This window comes from Lampris incognitus, chromosome 2, assembly GCF_029633865.1.
Source record: "Lampris incognitus isolate fLamInc1 chromosome 2, fLamInc1.hap2, whole genome shotgun sequence".
Lineage (NCBI taxonomy): Eukaryota > Metazoa > Chordata > Actinopteri > Lampriformes > Lampridae > Lampris > Lampris incognitus.
Genome location: NC_079212.1, coordinates 103,552,289 through 103,577,039, shown reverse-complemented (window position 1 = coordinate 103,577,039; position 24,751 = coordinate 103,552,289). Strand labels below are relative to the sequence as shown.

The 24,751-nt window shown below is 44.2% G+C and overlaps 1 protein-coding gene across 1 annotated transcript in view; it reads right to left on the bottom strand.

Moving 5' to 3' along the window:
- Window positions 1-23,352, bottom strand: part of rbpjl (recombination signal binding protein for immunoglobulin kappa J region-like) — a 30,832-nt gene extending 7,480 nt beyond the window's left edge. Inside the window, exons 1-10 of the mRNA XM_056300988.1 lie at window positions 23,315-23,352; window positions 22,903-23,037; window positions 22,301-22,371; window positions 22,005-22,120; window positions 18,844-19,015; window positions 14,860-14,997; window positions 12,286-12,398; window positions 4,827-4,967; window positions 4,484-4,639; window positions 3,882-3,985 (exon numbers count right to left, since the gene is read on the bottom strand). Coding sequence (XP_056156963.1) covers window positions 3,882-3,985; window positions 4,484-4,639; window positions 4,827-4,967; window positions 12,286-12,398; window positions 14,860-14,997; window positions 18,844-19,015; window positions 22,005-22,120; window positions 22,301-22,371; window positions 22,903-23,037; window positions 23,315-23,352 — 1,184 coding nt within the window. The remainder of the gene's footprint in view (window positions 1-3,881; window positions 3,986-4,483; window positions 4,640-4,826; window positions 4,968-12,285; window positions 12,399-14,859; window positions 14,998-18,843; window positions 19,016-22,004; window positions 22,121-22,300; window positions 22,372-22,902; window positions 23,038-23,314) is intronic.
- Window positions 23,353-24,751: the final 1,399 nt, after the last annotated feature.

The window sequence follows — 24,751 nt, the reverse complement described above, 5'->3', positions numbered from 1 at the left end:
GGTTGTCTAAATGACAACATTCAGCTAGGATTTTCTTCTCTCTATCTTATCTAAACCTTACTATTACTATTATTACCACTATTACTCCTGCTTGCTGCCAATCAATAAATAACAGCTCAAGAGTATTAAAACAAAGTATAAAGTTAGTTTTAGGGTGGAATTTTTTTAAGTATACAGTATTCAGATCCTACATTCCCCCTAAAAGACCAATGTTTACCACCCAAGGGTATGATTATGAAAACCTTGGAAGCCATAAACTTCACCTGCATCAATTTTCTACATTGCATACTACTGCCGTTGTTGCACACTACTGCAGTTAATGCATACTACTGCTGTTGTTGCATATTTCTGCTGTTGTTGTATACTGCTGCCGTTGTTGCATACAGCTACAGTTTTTGCATACTACTACCGTTGCTGCATACTGCTGCCATTGTTGCATACTATTGCCGTTGTTGCATACTACTGCTAATGCATATTAATGCTGTTAATGCATACTACTGCTGTTGTTGCATACATCTGCTGTTGTTGCATACTACTGCTGCTGTTGCATACTACTGCCGCTGTTGCATACTACTGCCGTTGTTGCATACTATCACCGTTGTTGCATACTACTGCTGTTGTTGCATACTACTGCTGTTAATGCATACTACTGCTGTTAATGCACACTACTGCTGTTAATGCACACTACTGCTGTTGTTGCATACTACTGCTGTTGTTGCATAGTAGTGATGTTGTTGCATATTTCTGCTGTTGTTGCATACTGCTGCCGTTGTTGCATACTGCTACCGTTTTTGCATACTACTACCGTTGCTGCATACTGCTGCCATTGTTGCATACTACTGCCGTTGTTGCATACTGCTGCTGTTGTTGCATACTATTGCTGTTAATGCATATTACTGCTGTTAATGCATACTACTGCTGTTGTTGCATACTACTGCTGCTGTTGCATACTACTGCCACTGTTGCATACTACTGCTGTTGTTAAATACTACTGCCGTTGTTGCATTATACAACTGCTGCTGTTGCATACTACTGCTGTTGTTGCATACTACTGCTGTTGTTGCATACTACTGCTGTTGTAGTATTCTGCAAGGCAAGCTCACTGCCTAATTAGCACCAATGTAAGTGTTTTTCTTAAGTAGTGTTTGAATGCAACCCGCTGGTTTGTGGTTCATGGACACTTCTCAGCTCACATATACATAGTCATTCCAGCTTGAGGGCTTCACACAGCTTTCATACAACACCAGCAGTATGGTGAACGAGGTGAGGACTTGAGCCTAGCAAGCTGTTAATGACAGGGTGTATAATCCACCTACAAAACACGTGAAAAGGCTTTGACACAGCAATGTACTTCGTAAGCATGTTTCAGTCCTTTCTTTAAATAAATGTAATACCTTTCATATCAGTGAAGTTACTAACAATACCAAAAGAAAGAACTATTTGCAAAATGGAAAAAATAAAATGGACATATCAGGGAGAACTTCCTTGATAGTTTTGCAGGCATTGAATAGACGAACAGTCTTTGTAAGGCAGCTAGAGGATTTAGATGTCCATAATGATTGATCCCAATGAATAATAGAACCATTTTTTTAATCTTATAGCATGTATTTGTTATCATATAGCAACCAGGTCGTATGTATTTTTGATTTTGATTTGATTGATTTTATTTCGAACATGCTAAAATAAAATAAAATACACAGGCAGGAAAACAAGAAAAAATGGAAATAATAGCAAACATATTTTTCGAACTCTCTGTAACAACACAAGTAATAACTGGACCATGTTGGAAAAGGGCGTAGGATGAAGTAAAGAACTTTTCTGGTCCTAACCCTTTCTTAAAATAAACACAACAGTACAAGTCAAACAAGGCACCTTACACATCATGTATCATCCATGACGTGTAAGGTGCCCTCTTCAGTCTAAATTACCTAAATTACAAACACACACACACACACACACATGTGTGTGTGTGTGTGTGGGTATGTGTGTGTGTGTGTGAGACAAATGAAAGGAAAAACCTGATTGAGTGACCCCTACAGTGAGGGGGTTCGGGGACTCTGTTATGTTGTGGGGGGCATTTTCCTGGCATGGTTTTTCATTACCTAAGTTATATATTCAATATAACTTAGGTAATTAAAAACAATTTTTTCTCAGGCAGCTTACAGAAGAGGGTTTCCAATCCCAGGAGCAATGTTTTTTCCTAAACTGTGAGAATTAATTTGAAAAGTCTGGGAAATATAACATTATTGTAACAATATTATTTTATAATATCATGGTGCCATTTCTCAAATGAGGTAACAATAAGTGAATAAAATGTCTTCCTCCTCCTTAAAGTGGGTTTCCTTTGTTTGACAGTGTTTTGCCAACAGGCCCATTTACTCCCCACAAACTGTAAAAGTTGACCAGGCAAGGAGCAATGAGCAGACCACAAGACAGGTTTGTACACTAATGGCATAATTACATAGGTGATTACAGCTACGAGTGCATGCAGGAAACTAATAATGTAAGTTTATTGGCAGTGCCGTGTTTGTCTCTGCTGTCCATTTAGACCCCCCCCTTTTTTTTCTCCCCAGTTGTATCCGGCCAATTACCCCACTCTTCCAAACCTTCCTGGTGGCTGCTCCACCCCTTCTGCCGATCCAGGGAGGGCTGCAGACTACCACATGCCTCCTCTGATACATGTAGAGTCTCCAGCCGCTTCTTTTCACCTGACAGTGAGGAGTTTTGCCAGGGGGATGTGGTGTGTGGGAGGATCATGCTATTCCCCCCAGTCCTCCCTCCCCCCTGAACAGGCGCCCCGACCGACCAGAGGAGGTGCTAGTGCAGCGACCAGGACACATATCCACATCCGGCTTCCCACCCGCAGACACAGCCAATTGTGTCTGTAGGGATGCCCAACCAAGCCGGAGGTAACACAGGGATTCAAACCAGGATCCCCATGTTGGGAGGCAACGGAATACACCACTATGCTACCCAGACACCCTGTCCATTTAGACTTCTGGGTCAAGTTTTTATGAAGCAAACAACTTTATGGACAAATTATTGCAACCAGAGAGAGAATACATTATATGATAAAATAGCTTGGTTTTGATAAGCGATCTCTATTGTTTCTGTTCACCTGCTCTCTCTCTCTTTTCATCTCATCTCCTGTTGACCCTTTCCCACCTTCTCGGTCATTCTGATTGTGAATCTAATCTAATGCTATCTCCCCTCATTTCATATTAAGTTATCTGACTGTATCTCCTCTACTTTTGTACCTGTCTACCTTCTTTTTCTGAGATACTATTGTAACGTGCATGGATGAGTAGACACGTTGGGCCTTGACTAACAGGTCGGACCTTATAGTCGACTGGTTAACGTTGTCGCTTGCGGAGTGGGAGATACGGGTTCGCATCCCGGCTGTGGCGACGGTCTCCCAGTTTGCCCCCCGAATTCGCTACACTATATTATATTGATCCCCATAGGGAAATTAGGCTCTGCATTTAACCCATCCTAGCTGTGTAGCTAGGAGCAGTGGGCAGCCGCCGTGTAGCTCCCGGTGACCAGATCCAATTCTTTTCCCATTGCCTCAGTCAGGAGGCACAGACAGGAATATTAACCCTAACATACATGTCTTTTTTGATGGTGGGGGAAACCGGAGCACCTAGAGAAAACCCACCGCAGATGCAGGAGAACATGCAAACTCAACACAAGAGGACAACCTGGGATGACCACCAAGGTTGGACAACCCCGGGGTTCGAAGCCAGGACCTTGTTGCTGTGAGGTGACAGTGCTAACCACTGCACCACTGTGCCACCAACACGGCATTATGGCACATTTTGTCCCCTCCCCCGTCCCTCCTCTCCTCTCTATTGCCATTTTGTCCTCTTTCTGCCACTCACTTGAACATGGTCTCAGCCTCGCTGTTGCCAAACAATACTTTGAGATGAGGGCTGAAGTTCTCTCCATTGATCTCAAGCATTGCTACATGTCCACCACCATTTACCTGCAGTAACACAAATGAAGAACAGCGTGTTACTTATGTGACATACTATATACAATAAGCAGTGCACTGAAATGGCTCTTTGTATTACTATTGTATTGCATGACTACTATCAGTAGACTTTGTTTTGCTTTGTTAAACCTCACATTTTTCCAAGATGAGGCTCCTAGAACAAGATTTCAGGGCTGGCTGTCAGTCAGAGACACCTGGTCTGTTAGTATGGAGAATGCCAGTCACACTCTGCTGTGCATTCCTGTGATTATTATGTGTTTGACTCATGAGAATCTCCCTGTCTCTGAAAACAAACTGCCTGTCATCTGTTATATCCGTTAACATCCAGACACAAGTCTGTATGAGACACCCAGAAGGTGATTGTAGAGAAGAGTTAATTTACATGGTGATTATGCCAGTTAAGATGTTAGAAATGTCTTTTTGAATGTGTGTGTGTGTGTGTGTGTGCGCGCGCGCGCACATGCTTGCCTACCTCTCTGTCTAACTCACCTCTAGCCCAGTAATAACTGGCACAGGACTAACAGGTGTCTGAATGTTGGCCAGGCCCTGATTAAAAGTGAATTCCACCACTTCCACACCGATGATGGTCCAACAGGACCCATCATTCAGCACAACTCTGCTGTTGTCTCTTACACTGGATAAGGACTGGGGTGGGGTCAGAGCAAGCGATAAAGGGTTAATGGTGAGATACAGCATATAGCACATGATAACATTTGATGTACTAAACGACAGTACATCAGCACAATTTACAGGGTACACATTGTGAACAATGTTAAGGTCTAGGAGTAGATGTAGGGGTAGCAATGTAACTCCAGTTGTCCTGAATAGCTACCTGGTACTGGATGATGGTATCATTGGAGAGACAGAGGAAGGCGTGTGGGTTATCTCTGAACTGGAAAGCACACTTGTGGAGCTGAGAGACCGGCTCATCCACATCCAAGATGGCGTGTTGCTTGTTGACCTTACGGATCACCTAAAGGGGAAAATATAACATAAGGGAAACAGGTATGTGTTGAGTGTGTGAGAAGCTACATGATGCTTGGTATTTTGGGGATATATGAATTTACAAATATTCCACTGGTGCAATTCCAGTAAGTCTTACTAGATATGAGCATTTGCTAAATGCCCAAACTGTGAAGTGTAATTTTGCTCCAAGGACTGGCGGCCTGCCCAGGGTGTCTCCCCGCCTGCTGTCTAATGACTGCTGGGATAGGCTCCAGCGTCCCGCGACCCCAACTGGGATAAGTGGCTCGGATAATGGATGGATGGATGGAAATACGACCAAGTGTGGTCTTTTTGATTATTGTATTTAACACTATGGTAAGCTGTTTACAATATGCTTTGCATCAAGAATTTAGCACCCATGAAACTCATTAATTAGCAGTTTTAAGTTACATTTTTTAGAATAGATGCTGCAAATGAGGTGTCTCTCTTTTTCAGTCATTAGTAGGCTGACTACAAAGTAGGCTTTCATGTAAACAACAAAAACAATCATATGAAAATGTATGTTTTAAACAAGCATTTACACTCTTCTTCCAAGGTATACTACCAGAAATACAGTAAAAGAAACACAAACGAAACTGAAATAGTGGACCATGCATGTGTGCAATAGGGAGAGACAGAGACAGAATTTGTTTGATATGCAGTCAAAGCAGCTCTCTAGAATTGCACAGCTACCTACACTAACAAAGCTAAAAAACTGTGTGTGAATGGTGTGATGTGAGTCTCCACTGTGTGCATGTGTAGCCTGTCCTCCTCCCATGTTTCCATGGTGATAGTGGTCTCCACCTGGACACTGCTTGGCATCCTTCTCATCACATTCTTTATATATCTTATAAAGCCATATAATTTTGTTATCCTGTTCCAATGCTGTATCCTTCTCTCACTCTGATGTGCGACTAATGATTTTTCTTGTCTCTTCTCCCCTGTACGTGAATGGTGTGATGTGAGTCTCCTCTGTGTGCATGTGTAGTTTGTCCTACTGTCAGGTTTACATGGTGATGGTGGTCATACGGCTCAGGTCCTGGGCAGTTCCGGTGGCATCTGGACACTGCTTGGCATCCTACTTATCATATCCTTCATATATTTTATAATTCCATTATAATTCTTTTATCCTCTTTCAATGCTGTATTCTGTAAATTGTGTAAACACAAAATCCATTACACGTCTGTCTGTCTTGGGAGAGAGATCTCTGTTGCTCTCACTGAGGTTTCTTCCTATTTTCCTCCTTGTTAAAGAGTTTTTTTTAGGGAATTGTTCCTTATCCAGTGTGAGGGTCTAAGGACAGGTTGCTGTGTTGCTGTAAAGCCCATTAAGGCAAATTTGTAATTTGTGATATTGGGCTATACAAATAAAATTGACTTGACTGTGTGTGAATGTAAAAACTAGACTGTTTGAAGAGAGGCAAGGCTAACTGATGAGAAACAGGACAGATAGATATACTGTACATGTGACAAGGGGGCTTCTTATTTGGAGAGGGACAATATCATGGCACGTGTCAGGTAATGGTTTATCCATTTCTTGATTTAAAAAAGTAATAAATTCTCTTGATATGTAGTTCGGGTATTGAGCCACAGAAATACCCCGTATTCAATGACTAAATATTTTCTGACAGAGTAGAAAATACACTGATCATGCTAAGGAGAGAGCCTGGTTTCTGTGTCAACACTGAAGCAACATTTACATTTGTGTTCAGTTTAGAGACTTTACAGATGCTTCATTCAGAGCTCACTGTGGGTAAACCTACGTCTTGAAACTGTGCCAGGCTATATTTAACTACTATACACTATCTAGGGCTTTCCTTGAAACTTTGGTATATTGGATTTATTTTCATTTCAGTTACTTACAGTTATTATTATTATTGTTGTTGATATTTATATTAAATAATGATATGAAGTTGTTAGAGAACCCAGCTTGTAATGAGAGCACTTCTGGGTTTGCTCGTTTCTACATCTTTACTGGATCGGCGAAAATCAAGTCATCAGCAAAACAAGTTATACGGGCGCGCAGAACATACAGTTCAGTCTTTATGCATTATTTCAAGTGCTCCCAGCCCGTAAGGTCTTTTCCCAACCATGAGCCCAGCCAAACAGATGAGCCTCTGTTTTGATCATCCCTGACTAGACCAGAGTATTTACATTATTTTCATACTTTAATCTCTATACAGCTGGATGGTGACCGGGTGGTCCACCTACCATCCTACACAACTCACTACTCACCTGCTCCATCCCTGAACACCAACCACAACCAAACAATGAAACCATGACTCAGCAGAACAAAAATCAGCACCTTCCTCTCTCTTCAAACAAACCCCACAGCAATAGGCCTCAACTAAAACAAGGGTATATTGCGTGGGTATATGTTACCCATCTACCACCAAGCCTTCAGCCAAGGCTGTTTAGACAGCAGTTCAGGAAGAATGAGGAGAGTGTCTGCTCAGCAAATCACCAGGCATCTTGCATATAGATTTCTGAATATAATTTCCTTAGACACGAAGGGAGGTGAAACAGTACCTGAACCCTGACGATTAGAAGTTATGTAATACCTCTATGGACATAGCTCTGTAAGACTGAGGATTGGAAAAGAATACATGACTAGTAAAGACCTAATCATTATTTTTGATAATGTGCCATTAGAAAGCGTGGCCCACCCTAGTTAAAAGTTGTGTGACACAGATATTCTAAGGGAGCAATGTGTGGTGAAATGGTTGTCCTGCACAAAAAAAACAGCAATAGACATACTATCTTTGGATAAGGAACTAAATATCACTGTTAATAATCATGCAACATGTTATAATGTGATACTTTGCTTTCCCCCATGAGAGAAATGCCCTGTTCACTTCCCATCCTATAAAGTAGTGGTTTTCAAACCCTGGGTCGCGACCCTCGGATGGGTCGCAGAATAGTAAAAATGGGTTGGCAAATTTGATTTGGTAGACAGATTTTTTTTTAATATAAATTATATCTCACATCAGTACACCCTGTACGTGCAATCAATCAAGCTCTCTAGATATCTCGGCCATTCGTGGGTCACATGCAGGATTTTTAGAAATGACATATTGCTGTTATTTGCTGTAGAATTTAACACAATGCCCGATCTATCCTAATGTTTAGCTATGCAAAACGTCATCACGTACAATATTTTTCCTATTCTGATGCAGCCAGATTCCACATTGCAATGTTCTACATTTATGCTAGCTAGCAAAATTGAGACTCCATTCTAAGATGTTTAGCTACCAGTTTAGACTGGTGTTACTCCAATTAAACTAAAGATGAACAGGCCAAGGACAAGCAACACCATCGATTGTTTTTTTACAAGAAAAAGTGGGTCGTAGACGCCAACGACCCAGGATTGAAATGAAGCCGCTGACATTAGCCAGCCTGCCGAGCCAACAACATCTGCAGGACAAAGCAGCACAGATATTGGCAATGAACTGAGTACTGGTACTCTGGGGCCTGCGAAGAAAAAACAGAAATTGGGAGCACTATTTTTTTTTTTTAAGTTTGGCTTTCTCAACTGTTCCAACGCAGATCAGGATGCAAAACCCATGTGTGTTATAGGTGGGAAAAAGCTGGCATATGAGAGTTTGAAACCCTTGGAACTGGAAAGTCATTTACATACTCATCATGGCGATCTGGTGGATAAACCTTAGTCCTTTTTCAAAGGAAGGCTCAAGAAATTAAATCTTCAGCTCAGGTACTTAGCAGAAATGTAACATACAATGAGAAATTACAGTTTGCTTCTTGTATGGTTTCATATCGCATCACTAAAGAGAAAATGTCTAACACGCTTACAGAGAGATTAATACTGCCATAAACAGTAGACATGGTTCGCACAGTTATAGACGAGAAGTCAGCTGAAAAACTGAAACAAAGCCCACTGAGTGATAACACAGTGTCTCAACGAATTTGCGATATTGTTAAGAATTTAAAAGAACAGCTTATATCTCGATTAAAGTCAGTAGGTGATTTCTCAATAGAGCTGGATGAAAGTACAGACGTTGCATCATGTTCAATTTTGTTGGTTTATGTTCAGTATGTCTCGCAAAGTGAATTTGTTGAGGATCTGTTGTGCTGCTTGACATTACCAACCAGCATGACAGGTGCTCACATTTTCAATGAGTTAAATACCTACGTGGTAACAAAGTGTGGAATGGACTGGGCTAATTGCAAAGGCATTACCAGCGATGGGGCAGTCAACATGAATGGCAAAAACAGCGGAGTTGTCAGAAGGATTATGGACGCAGCTGGACAGAAAATTGTTTGGAATCATTGTTTTATTCACCGTGAAGCACTGGCATCAAAATGAATCCTTCCTGAGCTTGAAGTGGTGTTGAAAGACGTTATTAAAGTCGTGAACTTCATTAAAGGCAGTGCTCTCAATAGTCGGCTTTTCGAGGCCATGTGTTCGGAAATGGGAGTGGAGCACTCGCATTTGCTGTTCCATACAGATATGTGATGGTTATCAAAAGGTAGGGTTGTTGGCTGAGTGTATGAATTGAGGGACGAAATGCACTTCCTTCTTCAGAAACATTCACCTCTAGCTAATTCATTTAGTGATGAAAAATGGCTTTTAACCCTGTCTTATCTTGTTGACATTTCTTCTATTCTAAACGAACTGAATCTAAAACTACAAGGAAGAGATGATGACTTTTACAGACACTGTGAACAAATATTAGCTTTCCAAAAGTCACTAAAACTGTGGCAAGTGTGACTCAAAAGCGCCAGCATCTACACATGCCCCACTATGATGAGGCGCATAGAAGAAAGTGGTGTATCCAAAAAAACGGTTGCTTCCTGACCCGCCTCATTCAGACACATTTAGCTGCACTGATCAGAAATTTTGCTCACTACTTTCTGCAGGAGAAGTTTAACATTTTGAAAGAAAAGAGATGGGTGAGAAATCCCTTTGAGTTTGAAAACCCAGAATCACTGATTGACCTAAATCTAACTCCTAATGAGGAGTCTGAGCTGCAGCACCTGACCTGTGACAGCATGCTGAAAACGCGCCACAAAACAGAAAAGTTACCCTCATTCTAGATTGGCCTCTCCCATGAGTATCCAATGCTGAGTAAAGCGAGCATTTTGTTGCTATTGCCTTTCACAATGACATACATGTGCAAAGTTGGATTTTCTGTTCTAACTAAGATGAAGACAAAGGAAAGGAACCGACTGAATGCTGTACCTGATATGTGTGTTGCCCTCTCATCCTGCGAACCAGATTGGAGTCAGATCATGTAGAATAGGCAGGCTCACCCTTCACATTAAGTAAGTGATGTTTACTGTGGTATTTTACTGTCATTGTTATATGGGTCGTGTTGATAATCAATGGGAAAATATGGGTCCCCTGAAAAAAAGTTTGAAAACCACTACTATAAAGGGTAGTGGGGGAGCATAAGCACGAGAAATGCCCCTTTAGCATCCATGTGTTGAAAGAATTAACGACAAAATGTGTAAACTCTTGAATAAAAAAAATTCTCTTTGACGATGGTTGCCATAGAGACAGTATTCTACTGTGTTTGACAAGTGCTGAACAACCAAAAGATGAATTAACATCTTAAAAAAGTGACCCTTAAAGGTGCAATCTGTGATAGTATGCGCCGCTGTGCGGACTTCTGCAACAACACAAGCGCTCTACTGACTACAAGAAAACTGGCATATCTCACCATTGGATCATCAATGTGAATATATTTGAGAAATGGAGACAACTGGAGCACCCTCGTAGCTAAATGGTCACAGCTCATAACCACACAGTCACAACTGTCGCAAGCTCAACTCCAGAAGGAAATCTTTGTGCCATACCCCTCTCGCTCTCCCACATTTCCTGTCTGCCGCTATACTTTCACTATCTAATAAAAGTACAAAATGGCCAAAAAATTATCTTAAAGAAAGAAATGAAGGCAACTGAAAGAATCAAAAGGAAGTGAAAGCTACGTGACATTGGCAGGCCTTCTCAGTCACAAGTAATAAAGCAAACAACATTTACAAAGTCTGACCAAAACAACGGCACAACTGGGACCACTGTGTGCATCAATTGTGGATTGTATCTTTAACAACCACATGTTACTAAGGTGTTGGTAAGTGTGTGTGTGTGTGTGTTGCCATCATGAGGTTGCATATGATATGTACAGCATATGCCCACTGTATGCACATCTCTGTGATTTGTGTGTAAGATCTAGTATTTTAAATTCAGTGGCATTAGCTAGCTAGATAACTAGACAGATAGATCAGGAATCAGGACCATTTATTTGTCATTTCATTTCATGCATTTGCGTACATGGAATAAAACGAAATATTGTTTCCCCCTGCCCACAACAGTGCAACACAAAGACAAAAACACATATCCAAACTACAACAAAAACTACAAAAACACATACTATATCCAACATATCCAAAGAAAAATGTCACTGTCCAAGAGAGTGAACACCAGGATGACTGTCAGAACTGCCGGTCTGCATAGGCTAGCAGTTAACCTCGCCTGCCCTGCTTCCGCGTCCTGCCAGACCACCCTCGGTGTTTCCTCCTCAGGTGCAGCTCCAGGCAGGGTCGTGGTCCTTGGGCCCACTGGATGCAGCAGACCAAGGTCTCCCAGCTGATTCAACACCAGCTTTCCCAGCCAGACACCTTCGACACACCTCCCCACACTCCACACAATGACACCAAAAACACAGTCAACGCTAGGCGAGGCTGCCGCCACACCGCCCTCGGTGTTATCAGAACTGCTGGTCTGCATAGACTAGCCTGCCCCGCTTCCGCATCCTGTCAGACCGCCCTTGGTGTTTCCTCTTCGGGCGCAGCCCCAGGCAGGGCCGTGGTCTCTGGGCCCATAGAACACAGCAGACCAAGCTCTCCCAGCCATCAAACGAAGACACAAATTTAGATGCAGACATGGACAAAGACACTGCATGGATGGTACTGGGTGAGGCTGCTGCAAAACGTAAGTTCGCGCCGCCATCTTCCCACACCAGTGCTGCGTGAGGCCGCGGCAAATGTGAATTTGCGCTGCCATCTTCCCACACCAGAAGCGGAATAGATAATGCAAGGAAAATATAAATTCTGGATCTTTCTATATATATATCATAAACAAATGAGGTACTGCACAAATGGTATGCTCATATCCATGTTGTCATATATATAAAGCACATACACATCTTGATTTTTCCTGTTCGGTGGATAATAGCTTGTCTGGGTGTAACTGCATATATAGATAATAGTTTGTGTGTGTGTGTTTATGTTGATGAGTGTGTGAGCATTTGTTAGCTTTTTGGGTGTGTTACTGTGTGCGTGCATTACCATGGGTGGAAGAGCCACTGCAGAATAGGTGCAGACTAACTGGACCACACAGCCATAGCAGATGAAGCCTTCGCTCAGAACAAAGTCCCCTTGGTCAGGTCGTGGTTCCTCCACTAGATACATACATACACACAAACACACAGATAGAATTAAGTATAACACTCCGACAAGCAACACACCCACTCAAACCCTCTGTCAGAGACAAACACATACACACATATACGTACTGCCGTTACTGAACTCATCCACACCAAGTCCAGTCGTGGTCCATAAGTAAGTGTGAGCCAGGATTAATTAGTGTTGGTAAACTCTCTTTACCACAGAAAAAGGTTTAACCACAGTCCTGCTTCAAGGCACCGTACTTCTTCAGCCCACCACGGCTTTCCACCCACAGATCAATAGAGATAGAAGAGGTGTGTGTGTGTGTGCGTGTTTGATGTGTATGTTTGATGTGTGCGTGTGTTTAATGTATGTACGTGCATGTGGTAAAGCAGAGAGAACCTGCAGCTGGATGGATGTGTGGCTGATGACTGAGGTTTGGGCTCTGACAGTGGGAGGTCTCTGTTCATTGGCCATGGTGTAAAATAAATACCCACATAGATTTTAGCCAGGCTTCCCCACTGATTCTAAATATGCATACATGTCTGTGGGAAAAGCAACGGATTACCGCTCAGACAGTAACTGTATTAATACAGGGTGGGCGGTGGTGGGAGAAGCAGACTAGGTACTGGAAAAACATAGGTTTAATGATTTGGACAGCCGCTGGTCGTCAATTGATGAAGGGTCTTTGAGCAAAAATGCTCTTATCATATGCAGAGGTCGCGGAAATGTGTTGACCCTGTGTTTGGACCGCTTTTGTCATATCAATGTCTATGAGATTTGCAGCAAAATGGGGGAAATCCCAAATTACCCAGCCTGAAGGAACATCATGGTATTGCTTTTGGTATTGCTTGTTATTTTGTCCGTCAAGAACTTTAAGGAAAACCTGCTGCAGCCAACGGCATGAATTAAATTTTGGAGGTTATTGGTTCAAGGTTAAAATCATTTGTTGACCATAACTTATTCAAAAAATGGTTTTATTTACTTCATATTGACACAACAAATTTTGCTTTCTATTTCCCAGATGTAGTATTTCTATCCATTACTCTAGTGAGACATGGACTGTTTTGATGGCGGATTGCTTCGACAAGTAGTTGTCAAAGTTTAAGAGGGCAAGGGATGGGGTTTATTGTGCCTGGCATCCATTTTTACACATATTAACGCATTTGGGGGGAAAACATAATCTTGGACTGTAGCCTGTCAAGCTGGACCAGTCTTACAAGCTTATTACAGTCATCTTTATTAAGAGTGAGTCTGGCTTCCCACTAACTGAGAGCAATTAAAAAAAAAAGGGAAAAAAAAGAGCATTGAAGGAAGTGGACACACCAGTCAGGGATTTGGAATCTGATCCAAGGGGGCTTCATTGTTGGGCTGGAATGCAGCGGTATTTTAAACAACAATGAAGACATAGAGTTGTGCCTCTTAAAAAGTGAAACCACTTCCATGACCGCAACTGACAGGTGCTTTCACATGCATGTCTTCATCATGTGAGTCGTTCAACGACACCACTTCTCAGACAAAACCGACATTTGTCAGGTAACAAATATTCACCCTTGCTGCCATTGTGATTTTCAGTTTTCCATCTCATCTCAAAATGCTGCCCATTAGATGAGTAGATTAAGTTATGGTTAATCTGTTCACATTCTGAATGGGCGTACCTTTTGCAATCGAAAAGGATGCCAGACTGAACCGTACAAAAGACCACTCAATTGGTCTGGCTTGCAAGGCCAGCGGTGTTGCAAGAAGTTTTAAAATCCTGCTATTAGGGCATCCGGGTAGCATAGTGGTCTATTCCGTTGCCTACCAACATGGGGATCGCTGGTTCGAATCTCTGTGTTATGTCTGGCTTGGTCGGTGTCCCTGCAGACACAATTGGCCGTGTCTGTGGGTGGGAAGCCGAATGTGGGTATGTGTCCTGGTCACTGCACTAGCGTCTCCTCTGGTCGGTCGGGGCGCCTGTTCGGGGGGAGGGGAAACTGGGGGGAATAGCGGGATCCCCCCACGCTACATCCCCCTGGGTGGGGAAATTGACCAAGCACAATTGGGGAGAAAAAGGGGGGAAAAAAATCTTGTTATTTGCCGTTAAGGTCTACACAGAAGAAATTTGATCGGATGCGTTCTCAAAATAAATGACTTAATATGACATTATCTAATGACAATAACTTGTTATGAGTGGGAAACGGAAGTAAATGAATGGAGCAACACTGTTCTGACAAGAGACAGATCTGATTCCTACAAGTTTCATGTCCTGTTGAAGTGTCGTGAGAAAATGTATCAAATTAAGTATTTACCCCTTCACATTTACTTGTCAGTCACAAACAATAGAGATGTCAGGATGAAAAAAATGGGTGAAAAAAAAATCAAATCAGACATGTACTGATGCTTAGGACAGGTTTTTTTTCTTTCAGTTAGATACAAGCATCACACATGAACACAAAGAGAAACTACACTTGGACACATACAAAATGCTCTTACCCAGGGTGATAGAGAACGCTGTCCATTGTCTAGCGCTGGCTATGAAGGCTCCCTTCTCCACAGACAGGTAGCGAGTGCTGACTGTCTGGGAGCGAAGGCGGTTAAACAGAGCCACTCTGGACCCCGAGGAGATGCACACTGAAATCAGACAAAAAAGACACAAACAAAGACACAAGCGGAGAGTAAAGTGAACAAAGCAACTGTAGACACTGATGAGATGGACTCTGAAAACAGGCAGTAAAGCACAAAAAACAAAACAAAACAAAAAAACAAAACGCATTGATGGCAACCAATCCCAAATCACACTCCAATTATAGGTCACCCTCTATTCCCGGTTTTTCACTGAGTTAAATTAGTCTCTTTTTTAACTCAATTTTGTGTCATTTAGAGTAATATATGAAACGAATTTAACAGATTACTATAAATGAATGTAAAAATAGAAGAGAATTGTTAGGCCTATCTGAATAAGTCTGCGTGACTGGACTGATTTCTGGTGATCCTGGGAACTGTGTTGCCAGGGGCAATAGCTCCCAGTAGGGTCTCCCAAGGCAACTTGGTCCCAGAGGAGGGGCCAGACTAAGAGCGATTCCCAAGAAAGCCTATGAAAGTATACCAGCAGAGCTACAGCACCTCACCCAGAAAAGGGAAACTGGGGCCCTTTCCTGGAGCCAGGCCTGGGAAGGGAGCCCCCCGCGAGCGTCTGGTGGCCAGGCCTTGACCCATGTGGTCCGGTCGAGCCCAGCCTAAAAAAACAACATGGAGCCACCACACCATGGGACCACCACATGCATGGATGAGCATTGGGGTAGGGTGCAATGCAGGCCGAGCGGCAGGCAATGGCGGGGACCGGGTGTGCCAACTTCCAGGATCGCAGATTGGTCCTCGGGACATGGAATGTCACCTCTCTGGCAGGGAAGGAGCCTGAGCTGGTGCGGGAGGTAGAGCGGTACCAACTAGATATAGTTGGGCTCACCTCCACACATAGCATGTGCTCTGGTACCAAATTCCTGGCGAGGGGCTGGACTCTTTACTTTTCCAGAGTTGGCCAAGGTGACAGGTGCCGGGCGGTTGTGGGGATACTCACAAGTCCCCGGCTGAGCACTGCCATGTTTGAGTTCTCCCCGTGGAATGAGAGGGTCGCCTCTATACGACTGCGAGTTGCTGGGGGAAAGGCTCTGAGTGTCATGTGTGCTTATGCACCGAATAGCAGTTTGGCGTATCCAACTTTCTTGGAGTCTCTGGGTGGTGCCCTGGATAGCCTGGGGACTCTATAGTTCTGCTGGGGGACTTCAACGCTCATGTGGGCAATGATGGAGAAACCTGGAGAGGAGTGATTGGGAGGAACGGCCTCCCTGATCAGAACCAGAGCAGTCCCTTGTTATTGGACTTCTGTGCGAGTCATGGATTGAACATAACAAACACCATGTTTGAACATAAGGTAGTTCATAAGTGTACTTGGTACCAGAACACCTTAGGCGAAATATCAATGATAGACTTTGTGATCGTATCATCAGATCTGTGGTCGTATGCTTTGGACACTTGGGTGAAGAGAGGAGCAGAGCTGTCAATTGATCACCACCTGGTGGTGAGTTGGATCAAATGATGGGAAGGCTGCCAGACATACCTAGCAAACCCAAACGTGTAGTGAGCGTGAACTGGGAACATCTGGTGGAGGCCCCTGTCCATGAGGTCTTCAACTCCCACCTCCAGATGAAGTTCTCGTGTATCCCGAGGGAGGCTGGGGACATGGAGTCTGAGTGGGCCATGTTCAAAGCCTCTATTGCAGATGCAGCAGGTAGGAGCTGTGGTCATAAGGACATTGGTGCCTGTCGAGGTGGCAACCTAAGGACCCGCTGGTGGATACCGGCGGTGAGGGGAACCGTCAGGCTTAAGAAGGAGGCCTTTTGGGCTTGGTTGGTCTAGGGGTCTCCTGAAGCAGCAGACAGGTACCGGGAGGCCAGAAGGGCTACGGCTTCAGTGGTCACGGAAGCAAAAACTCGGGTGTGGGAGGAATTCGGCGAGGTGATGGAGGAAGACTTTCAGTTGGCCTTAAGGAAGTTCTGGCAAACCATCCGGCAACTCATGAATGGGAAGCAGGGCTTGACTCAGTGTGTTCAGCCGGGGAGGGGAACTGTTGACCCAGATTGGGGATCTTGTCAGGCGTTGGAAAGAACACTTTGAGGAGGAGCTCCTGAACCCGGCTAATAGGTCCTCAGTGGAGGAGGTAGAGTCTGAGGACTTGGGGGAAGCCCCGCCCATATCCCTGGCAGAGGTCTGTGAGGTAGTTAAGAAGCTCCTCGGTGGCAAGGCGCCGGGTGTGGATGAGATTCGCCCTGAGATGCTGAAGGCTGTGTACTAATGTGTGTAATGTGTGTAGTGGTATGGGTGTTTCAGGGTTTTTAAGGCTATGAATCAATATGGTGAGGTAATCTGAAACTATTTATCACCTGGAGACACCCTTTCCATCTTCAGAGAACTAATCTTAAAGCATTTACTCAAATGTGATCTGGGAGGCACTGGGAAAAAAGCCACTGTAAAGATAGGTTGCACATTGAAAATAAGCACATCATGCGCACGCACCCACCCACACACACCCACACCCACACACACACAATGCCTCTGCAGGCTGTCAAGATACCCAAATAATACAATTGGAATCACAATATATTTACTCCACTAATATGTCACATGTACAGATTAATTCCTATCGACTAGACCTTAAATCATACATAACATGACTCTTAATTTCTCTCTCCCGCATTCTCATGCTCTCTCTTAAGCACACACACACTCACACACACACACACACACACACACACACACACACACACACACACACACACACACACACACTATTTGCAGTCACACATTTCCATGTGCGCCCATACTTGCATAAATACACACAAAGTATTTCAGCCATGCATGCACCTACAGACATGTACACCCACAATGATAACCACCCTCACATTCCTGCACATATACACAGACACAAATACAAATAACCACAGACACACTAGAAAGAGACATTATTGAGAGCTGACAGCTGACACAGCAAGTCAGAGGACATTTATCGTTTTAGGTTACCACGGGAGACTGATCCTTCATCTCTCCATTTTCTCCGTGCGTGTGTATGTGTGTGTGTGTGTGTGTGTTTATTTGTAGTGGGTTCAGGTGACTGGCCGAGGCTGGCCCTCTGCTCCATGCTCACCTAAATCATAGGAAGTCATGACACATAGCATCCAACTGTCACTGAAACCTTGGAGCATACCATGCCAGGTCAAAATATCTTACATTTCTGTGTAAAGTACCTTCCCCAAAATATCATATTCCAAAAAATTTAGGCATACACTTTGACCCAATGCCTCTCAGCTTCCTGGTCTCAGCTTGTCTCAACACCGACTTTCCATTCTGCTCCTCTTATGAGGTTACAGCGCTACACATTGGGGAGAGATGTGATCTCAGGTGTAAACAAAAAAAAAAGTTTTTGATACCATATATTTTGAAGAACAACATGCTGTATCAGTTAAGGAATTATTCTCCAAAATACTAGATAACCCTTTTAGAAAGCATCCAGTGTGTAAAATCGTCCTGGGTATGACGTTAAACTGCAACCGTTGGGCCGTCGGCGACTAAACTGGCACCCTCACCTCAACCCTTGGGTTGTTGTGAGGAGGGCGTGTGGACACCCAGCAGGACTAAAAACAAAACCTGTCAAAGGGCGGATGAGTTCCTCTGTGAACCAACGGCCATCCATACCTGGAGAGGAGCTAGGGACCACCAGGTACTCCCCCTACTGAAACACAATGATGACTCAACCTGTTGTTGAGGCATCAGTTGTGCTCCTACGACCTCCATAGGTGACGGAACTGATGATGATGATGATGATGATGATGAGTGTGTAAAGGTGTGTCAACTAAGGATATTCTGTGTTGGTTTGCTGCAACTCAAAATCTGACACACATCGACTCTTTTTAAATTACTCACGGTCGGCGTTCTTCATAGACTGCCTTTTCTGGGATGGTTTGGAGATGACTTTTATCATTTTGCTCTGGAAAGAGCCAATGTCCTGGCCGTTGCCCAGGAAGAGGCGGAGCAACAGGCGGAAGTGTTTCCTCTTGTCCTGGTCAGAGATGTACAGCGACTTGGCGCAAGCAAACTGTGGAAGAGACCGAATCAGGGAGAAAAAGACATGCAGATAGAGAATGAGAGACAGCTATGTTTTGGAAAAAAAAAAAAACTACTCAGATCTTTCAGGGCTTTACAACAAAAGATTAGAGAGTGAAAGAGGTAAAAAAAAAAAACCTTCGGCATGCTATGAAGAACAAGTCTAACTTTTTTTCTTTTTGGAATTTTTCCCCCTTTTTCTCCCCAATTGTATCCGGCCAATTACCCCACTCTTCCGAGCCATCCGATCTCTGCTCCACCCCCTCTGCCGAGCCGGGGAAGGTTGCAGACTATCACATGCCACTTCCGATACATGTGGAGTCACCAGCCACTTCTTTTCACCTGACAGTGAGGAGTTTCACCAGGGGGACGTAGTACATGGGAGGATCACGCTATTCCCCCCAGTTCCCCCTCCCCCCGAACAGACACCTCGACCGACCAGAGGAGGCGCTAGTGCAGTGACCAGGACACATACCCACATCTGGCTCCCCACCCGCAGACATGGCCAGTTGTGTCTGTAGGGGCGCCTGACCAAGCGGGAAGTAACACGGGGATTTGAACCGGCGAGGTCCGTGTTGGCATGCAACAGAATCGACCGCTACGCCACCCGGACGCCCAAACAAATCTAACTTTTAATGGTACATTTGCTTCACTGTTGCACCCGTCGTCTACCAGTTCATCTACCAGTCCATCAGGGATGGGCAACATTATCCAGAAAGGGCCAGTGTGGGTGCAGGTCTTTGTTCCAACCAAGTAGTTATACACCTGATTCTATTAGTCAACCAATAGTCTTTGCCAAGGATCTTGATTTGTAGACTCGGGTGTGTAACTGCTTGGTTGGAACAAAGATCTGCACCCACACCTTCCCTTTTTGGACCATATTGCCCATCCCTGATTCTACTTCATGACCTCAGTCATAACCTTTTTTTTTACTGAACCACCGGTTGTTGCCAGATCACTAATCTCTCTGTCATTTCAGATCCTGTCTCCCCTTGCAGCCTGGCTATCTCAACCCTCCCCTCCCCTGGTTTCCCAGCTCCTCACCTGCAGCTCATTCCCACCAAGCAGTCCACACTGCTTATCACTAGTCTCCTGCAAAACTGTGTGTTTTGCTGCCTATCTATCCAGCATTATCTTTGTGATCCCTCAGCTTGACCTCCCTGTGTGTGACTCTGTTGTCTGATCTCTGGGCTCTGTTTCTTCTGTCTGCCCCCTGTTGGTTCTGGTCACCTGTTTCTAACAGACTCCCCGGTAACCTGAACTGTGTATGAACCTGTTTTCCCGTCTGCTTGCCCCTTGTCTGTCTTGGTCGCCTGTTGAACTGATTTCCTGGTATTCTGACCTCTGCCTGCCTTTTGACCAAAGCAAACAGTTTTCTGGCCTAAACTTGCCTCTCTTTGAGTCGTGCATCTGGGTTCTTATCCGCCATTCTCCCTTAAATCATTACAAAAACAAAGTTTTGCCCAGCTGATTTTTCTATTTCTTTATTCTACAATACTCTTATGGTTCAAGACTTGATTGTATTTTTATTAGCTGTCTGCTGAGAGGAATGTAAGATGGGGGCGTTTACTTGACTACCCCTGTAGATTGTGTTGTGTGTCGGTGGGTAAATAAACAGCAGGCTGTGTGTACATACACACAGGGTGTTGTGATGCGTCTAGTGCAGCAGTGTGTAGTTGGAGGGAAGGTGCATGTGTTTTTCCAACCCGCTTGTGTCCTTCCTGCCCTTAGCTTGCTGCCGCTGGCTAGCCTTTGTGGCGAATAGGGAAGCATCCTAGCGTGTAACCCTTCCCTTGCCAGTACATAGCCTCTCCTTCACCAAGACTCCTGCCAGGCCTCCCTGTGGCCACACATGGTAACTGGGGTCTTGCGGCCCCAGGCTAACTTGGCAGGGGATCTCGGAGCAGCAGTGGGCCCCAGAGATATGGTGTGCAGGCCCACCCTGGTGGACACGCCCTGGCACCTATCAACCACTGCCCCGCTGCCTTGTGGGTGAGTCTGGAAGACATAAGGCTAAGGGAGCTTACCCCAACAGAAAAGCAAGCTGTGGCGGCACGCTTCGAGGCGGTTTCCGAAAAACTGGATTTCCGGCAGCCCCCTGCAGTTGTGTGGAGGTGCCGGTCGTCTAGGGACCCCCCTTGCCATCGGAACCATCTCCTCTACAATCAAGTCATGTGGCGTTGGGAGAAGCGCACCCTCCATGCCACTTTAAAAACCATCTCTGCGCAGGTATCTTCTGCTATCTGGGTCCTCAAAGGACCCACAAATAGAAGAAGATGGTCATCATCGGGCACGATGGACAACCAGCAAACAGCAGGCTGGCGGATGCACACAGTGTGTTTGCAGCAGCGTGGCTTGCCTGTCAGACATGGTTGTTTGTCGAGTCAACACCCCTCTGTCCTAAACAGCTGTAAGTTGTGTCTCGGTCTGTAGAGCAGACACAACACCCTGAAGAGCTCATTTCAGCATGGCTTTGCCTGACGTAGGATCAGCTGAGCTTTAACAGGAAGTGATGTGAACAGCCAGGCATCTGGACTATAAATCTGATGAGAAGCCAGCATGAGTCAGAGGAAGGCTGTAGAGATTGTCTCATAATTGTTACATGTACATGTACATTTTGGTGTCTGCTCTGTCCAGGAGGTTTTTATTGTTATATATTGAGTATATTGGTGCAAAAAATGGGGTCTCCTCTCTGTTTACTGACAGTCAGTTTCAAGCTGTTTATCAAAGAATAAAGTTATTGAGGGTCCTCTTATGGCTATGTGAATCTTGTATGCTAAAGCATAACTGCTACCAGATCACTTAAAACAATGTTAAACTTATTTCCTGAGCCTCTGGTGTCTGCTTTACTGACAGCCCCGTGTATAAACTGGACACGTAAAGCTCTTTGTTGTAGAGGGATGTTGACTTGAACATACACAATCCCCCCCCCTCTCTCTCTCTTGCTCTCTCTCTCTCTCACACACACATTGTGCTGTTACCTTATAGTTTGGCTGATCGTCAAAGACCAATTTGAACGTGTCTGCCTGGGACTGACTGGAGCAGTCCAAACACATGTAGCCACACACACGGTACACCGACTGTCCATAACCAGCTGCTGAAGAGAGGAAGACAGCAAGAGGGAGGGGAAAATGTGAATAATGGATGCTGCGAGGACCGACTGACGGGAAGGAGGCAGACGAGGTTAGAAGGTCAGGGCGGAGAGCTTTCGATTTACCTCGAATGAAAAGAATGCATTTGTTTCTGCTGTAATACACGTCTGTTTTTAGATGCTTACATTTGAGATGGTCTTGCTTGACCCTCCATCCTCGACCGCTGATGTAAACACAGGGAGGAGGACAGAAGAATCTGTGGGTGAGATATTTCCAGTCCCTTAAACCTCAAACTTAGAACGGACACAGCTAAAATCTCGTTTAAAATTTCTAAGAAAAAAAAAGTTTAGATAGGTCAACACATTTTCATCCCATGTCGTCATTTCTTGACTCTGTTGACAAAGCATCGATCTACACGTTCGTGTCTGTATGAGACGCAGTCGGTGTTCCATAGACTCCAAAGTGAAACTTAACGCCCCCGACTTTTGAGCATCAATTACATAAATGTTTACTAACTCAACTGATTTGACAGCCATTACAAAAACAAACGTGTTGGAAAGCATCTAGCATTTATTTACACTTGGGCAAAGGATTGTGTGTCTCCATGGCAATAAGACACCAAGATTCAAATTGGCTGTCCGACCAATTATAGACCAACCTGACTAACTTAGGGACATTCTGTGATGAACTGTGTGACCCTGAGAAAAGTGTCCAGCGACTAGTCCCTGGTCTTGAGCAAGCACTTGAGAGCTGTTGTCCAAGAGAGTTGTCATCATCATCGTCATACCGTTTCTCATTGCCATAGGACTTTTGAGCCACCTTCGCGTGGAGGATGGTGACACTCTGGTCTAGATGGGCCTCTCTTCCTGGTTCTCCGGTCGTCTCGGTCAACCGCCAGCCCTGTAACCCTGGCTCCTGCCTCCTGATTGGATAAGAATGTTGCCAGTCACAGAAAAGCAGGAAATACGTTTACAGCAAGAGCTGTGTGGAAAGAGGAAGAAAATAAGTACAATATACAACTAATTTTAAGATTTCGCGCAATAACACAAATAATTTTAAAAAAATCCATCACTTTCATTTGGATTTCCATGCGATTCACACTTCAGGTTGACCAAAGGCATCGAAGGGTTACAACAAATATTCTAATTGTAAAAACCAAACAAAATTTCACATAAAGCATGGTTTCCATTTAACCTTACGTTTTGATAGAAACCACAGATACAAGACTGCCCGCCATGTTTACATAGTCAGATGACGTTTTGAGCACGTCCATAAAAACATTTACATTATTGTAGCGAATTCGAGGGGGGCACGCAACCACGGAAACTGCCGCGGCCGGGAAGGGAACCCGTATCGCCTGCACCGCAGGAAACATCGCTAACCGCTCGACTAAAGAGTCAGACCCACCAGTCAACGGCCAGCGTGTCTACTTATCCATGCACGTTACAGTATAAAGCCCCTCAGAAAACGTTCAGACACTACATGGGGTCTGCTAGCTTCATCAACTTTGAGTAAAGGTTAGCCAAAGTTTGCAAGGCAAATAAACATGACAATGAAAACAGGTGTAAACCCATCAGAACACATGCAGGTTCACACTGATCTCACCCCATAAAAACAGATATTTTTGACTCAAACATAATTACAATAATCTATTTTACTGTGCTTAAGACCTCTAAGTTCAATTTCAGGCCTAAAAGTACACATCTTCTAAGACAAGATTTAGGACATTTTAAGGTTTTTTGTTTTGTTTTGTTTTTTTATTGCATGAGTGTCCATTTGGTAGTTGTCACTAAATAAAGAGCTAGCTGAGGAGCTGTACTATACATGCTCTGAAAAGTGACTTTGCATTTAAGCTGAAAAGTCAAAGCAGTTAAAGCAGTAATTTAAAGCCAACAGCGTGCGATGTGCCACAGGAAACATGGATGTGCACACGGGTATAACCTTCATGAGCTCTCACACACGCCAGCAAATAATGCAGCTAATGCATTCTCACTGAGCTCTCTTCACTGTGACATGCAGCACCTCCGGCTGGGCTACAGATTGCTATCGTCCTCAGACACACCATCCATCTTTAAAAGGGAGACAATAGAGCAAGACATAAATAATGACATGCCAGAGATAGTTTCCAATGCGATGGGACACATATGGGAGACAAGGGAAGAGCTTGCTCTATTTGGGGAAATTCTTAGTCCTTCTTTAAACATTTGCTTATATGTGCACTATTTTCTGTCTCTGACAACATTTTTCTCCTTTTAGAGAAATGTGGTAGAACATTTTCCCTTTCTTTGTCATTTCTGTAAACCCTCTGTTATATCTCTCTCTCTCGCTCTCTCTCGCACGCACGCACGCACGCACGCACGCACACACACACACACACACACACACACGCACACACACACACACACACACACACACACACAGTTAAGCAGATGTTGAAATAGTCCAGAGCCAAAACGAACTATCTCTGTGACTGTTTGTCACTGTTTCAAACAGTAGCCAGTAGGATAAACCCCAGGACACGATGCCTGTGATTTGGTCCAGGTTTTGCCTTTCCCTTGTTTCGTTCCACTCTTGAAAAAAATCCATTGAAATCTTTCTGGTAGCCGAGCAAATTACATAGAAGACAGCAAATAGAA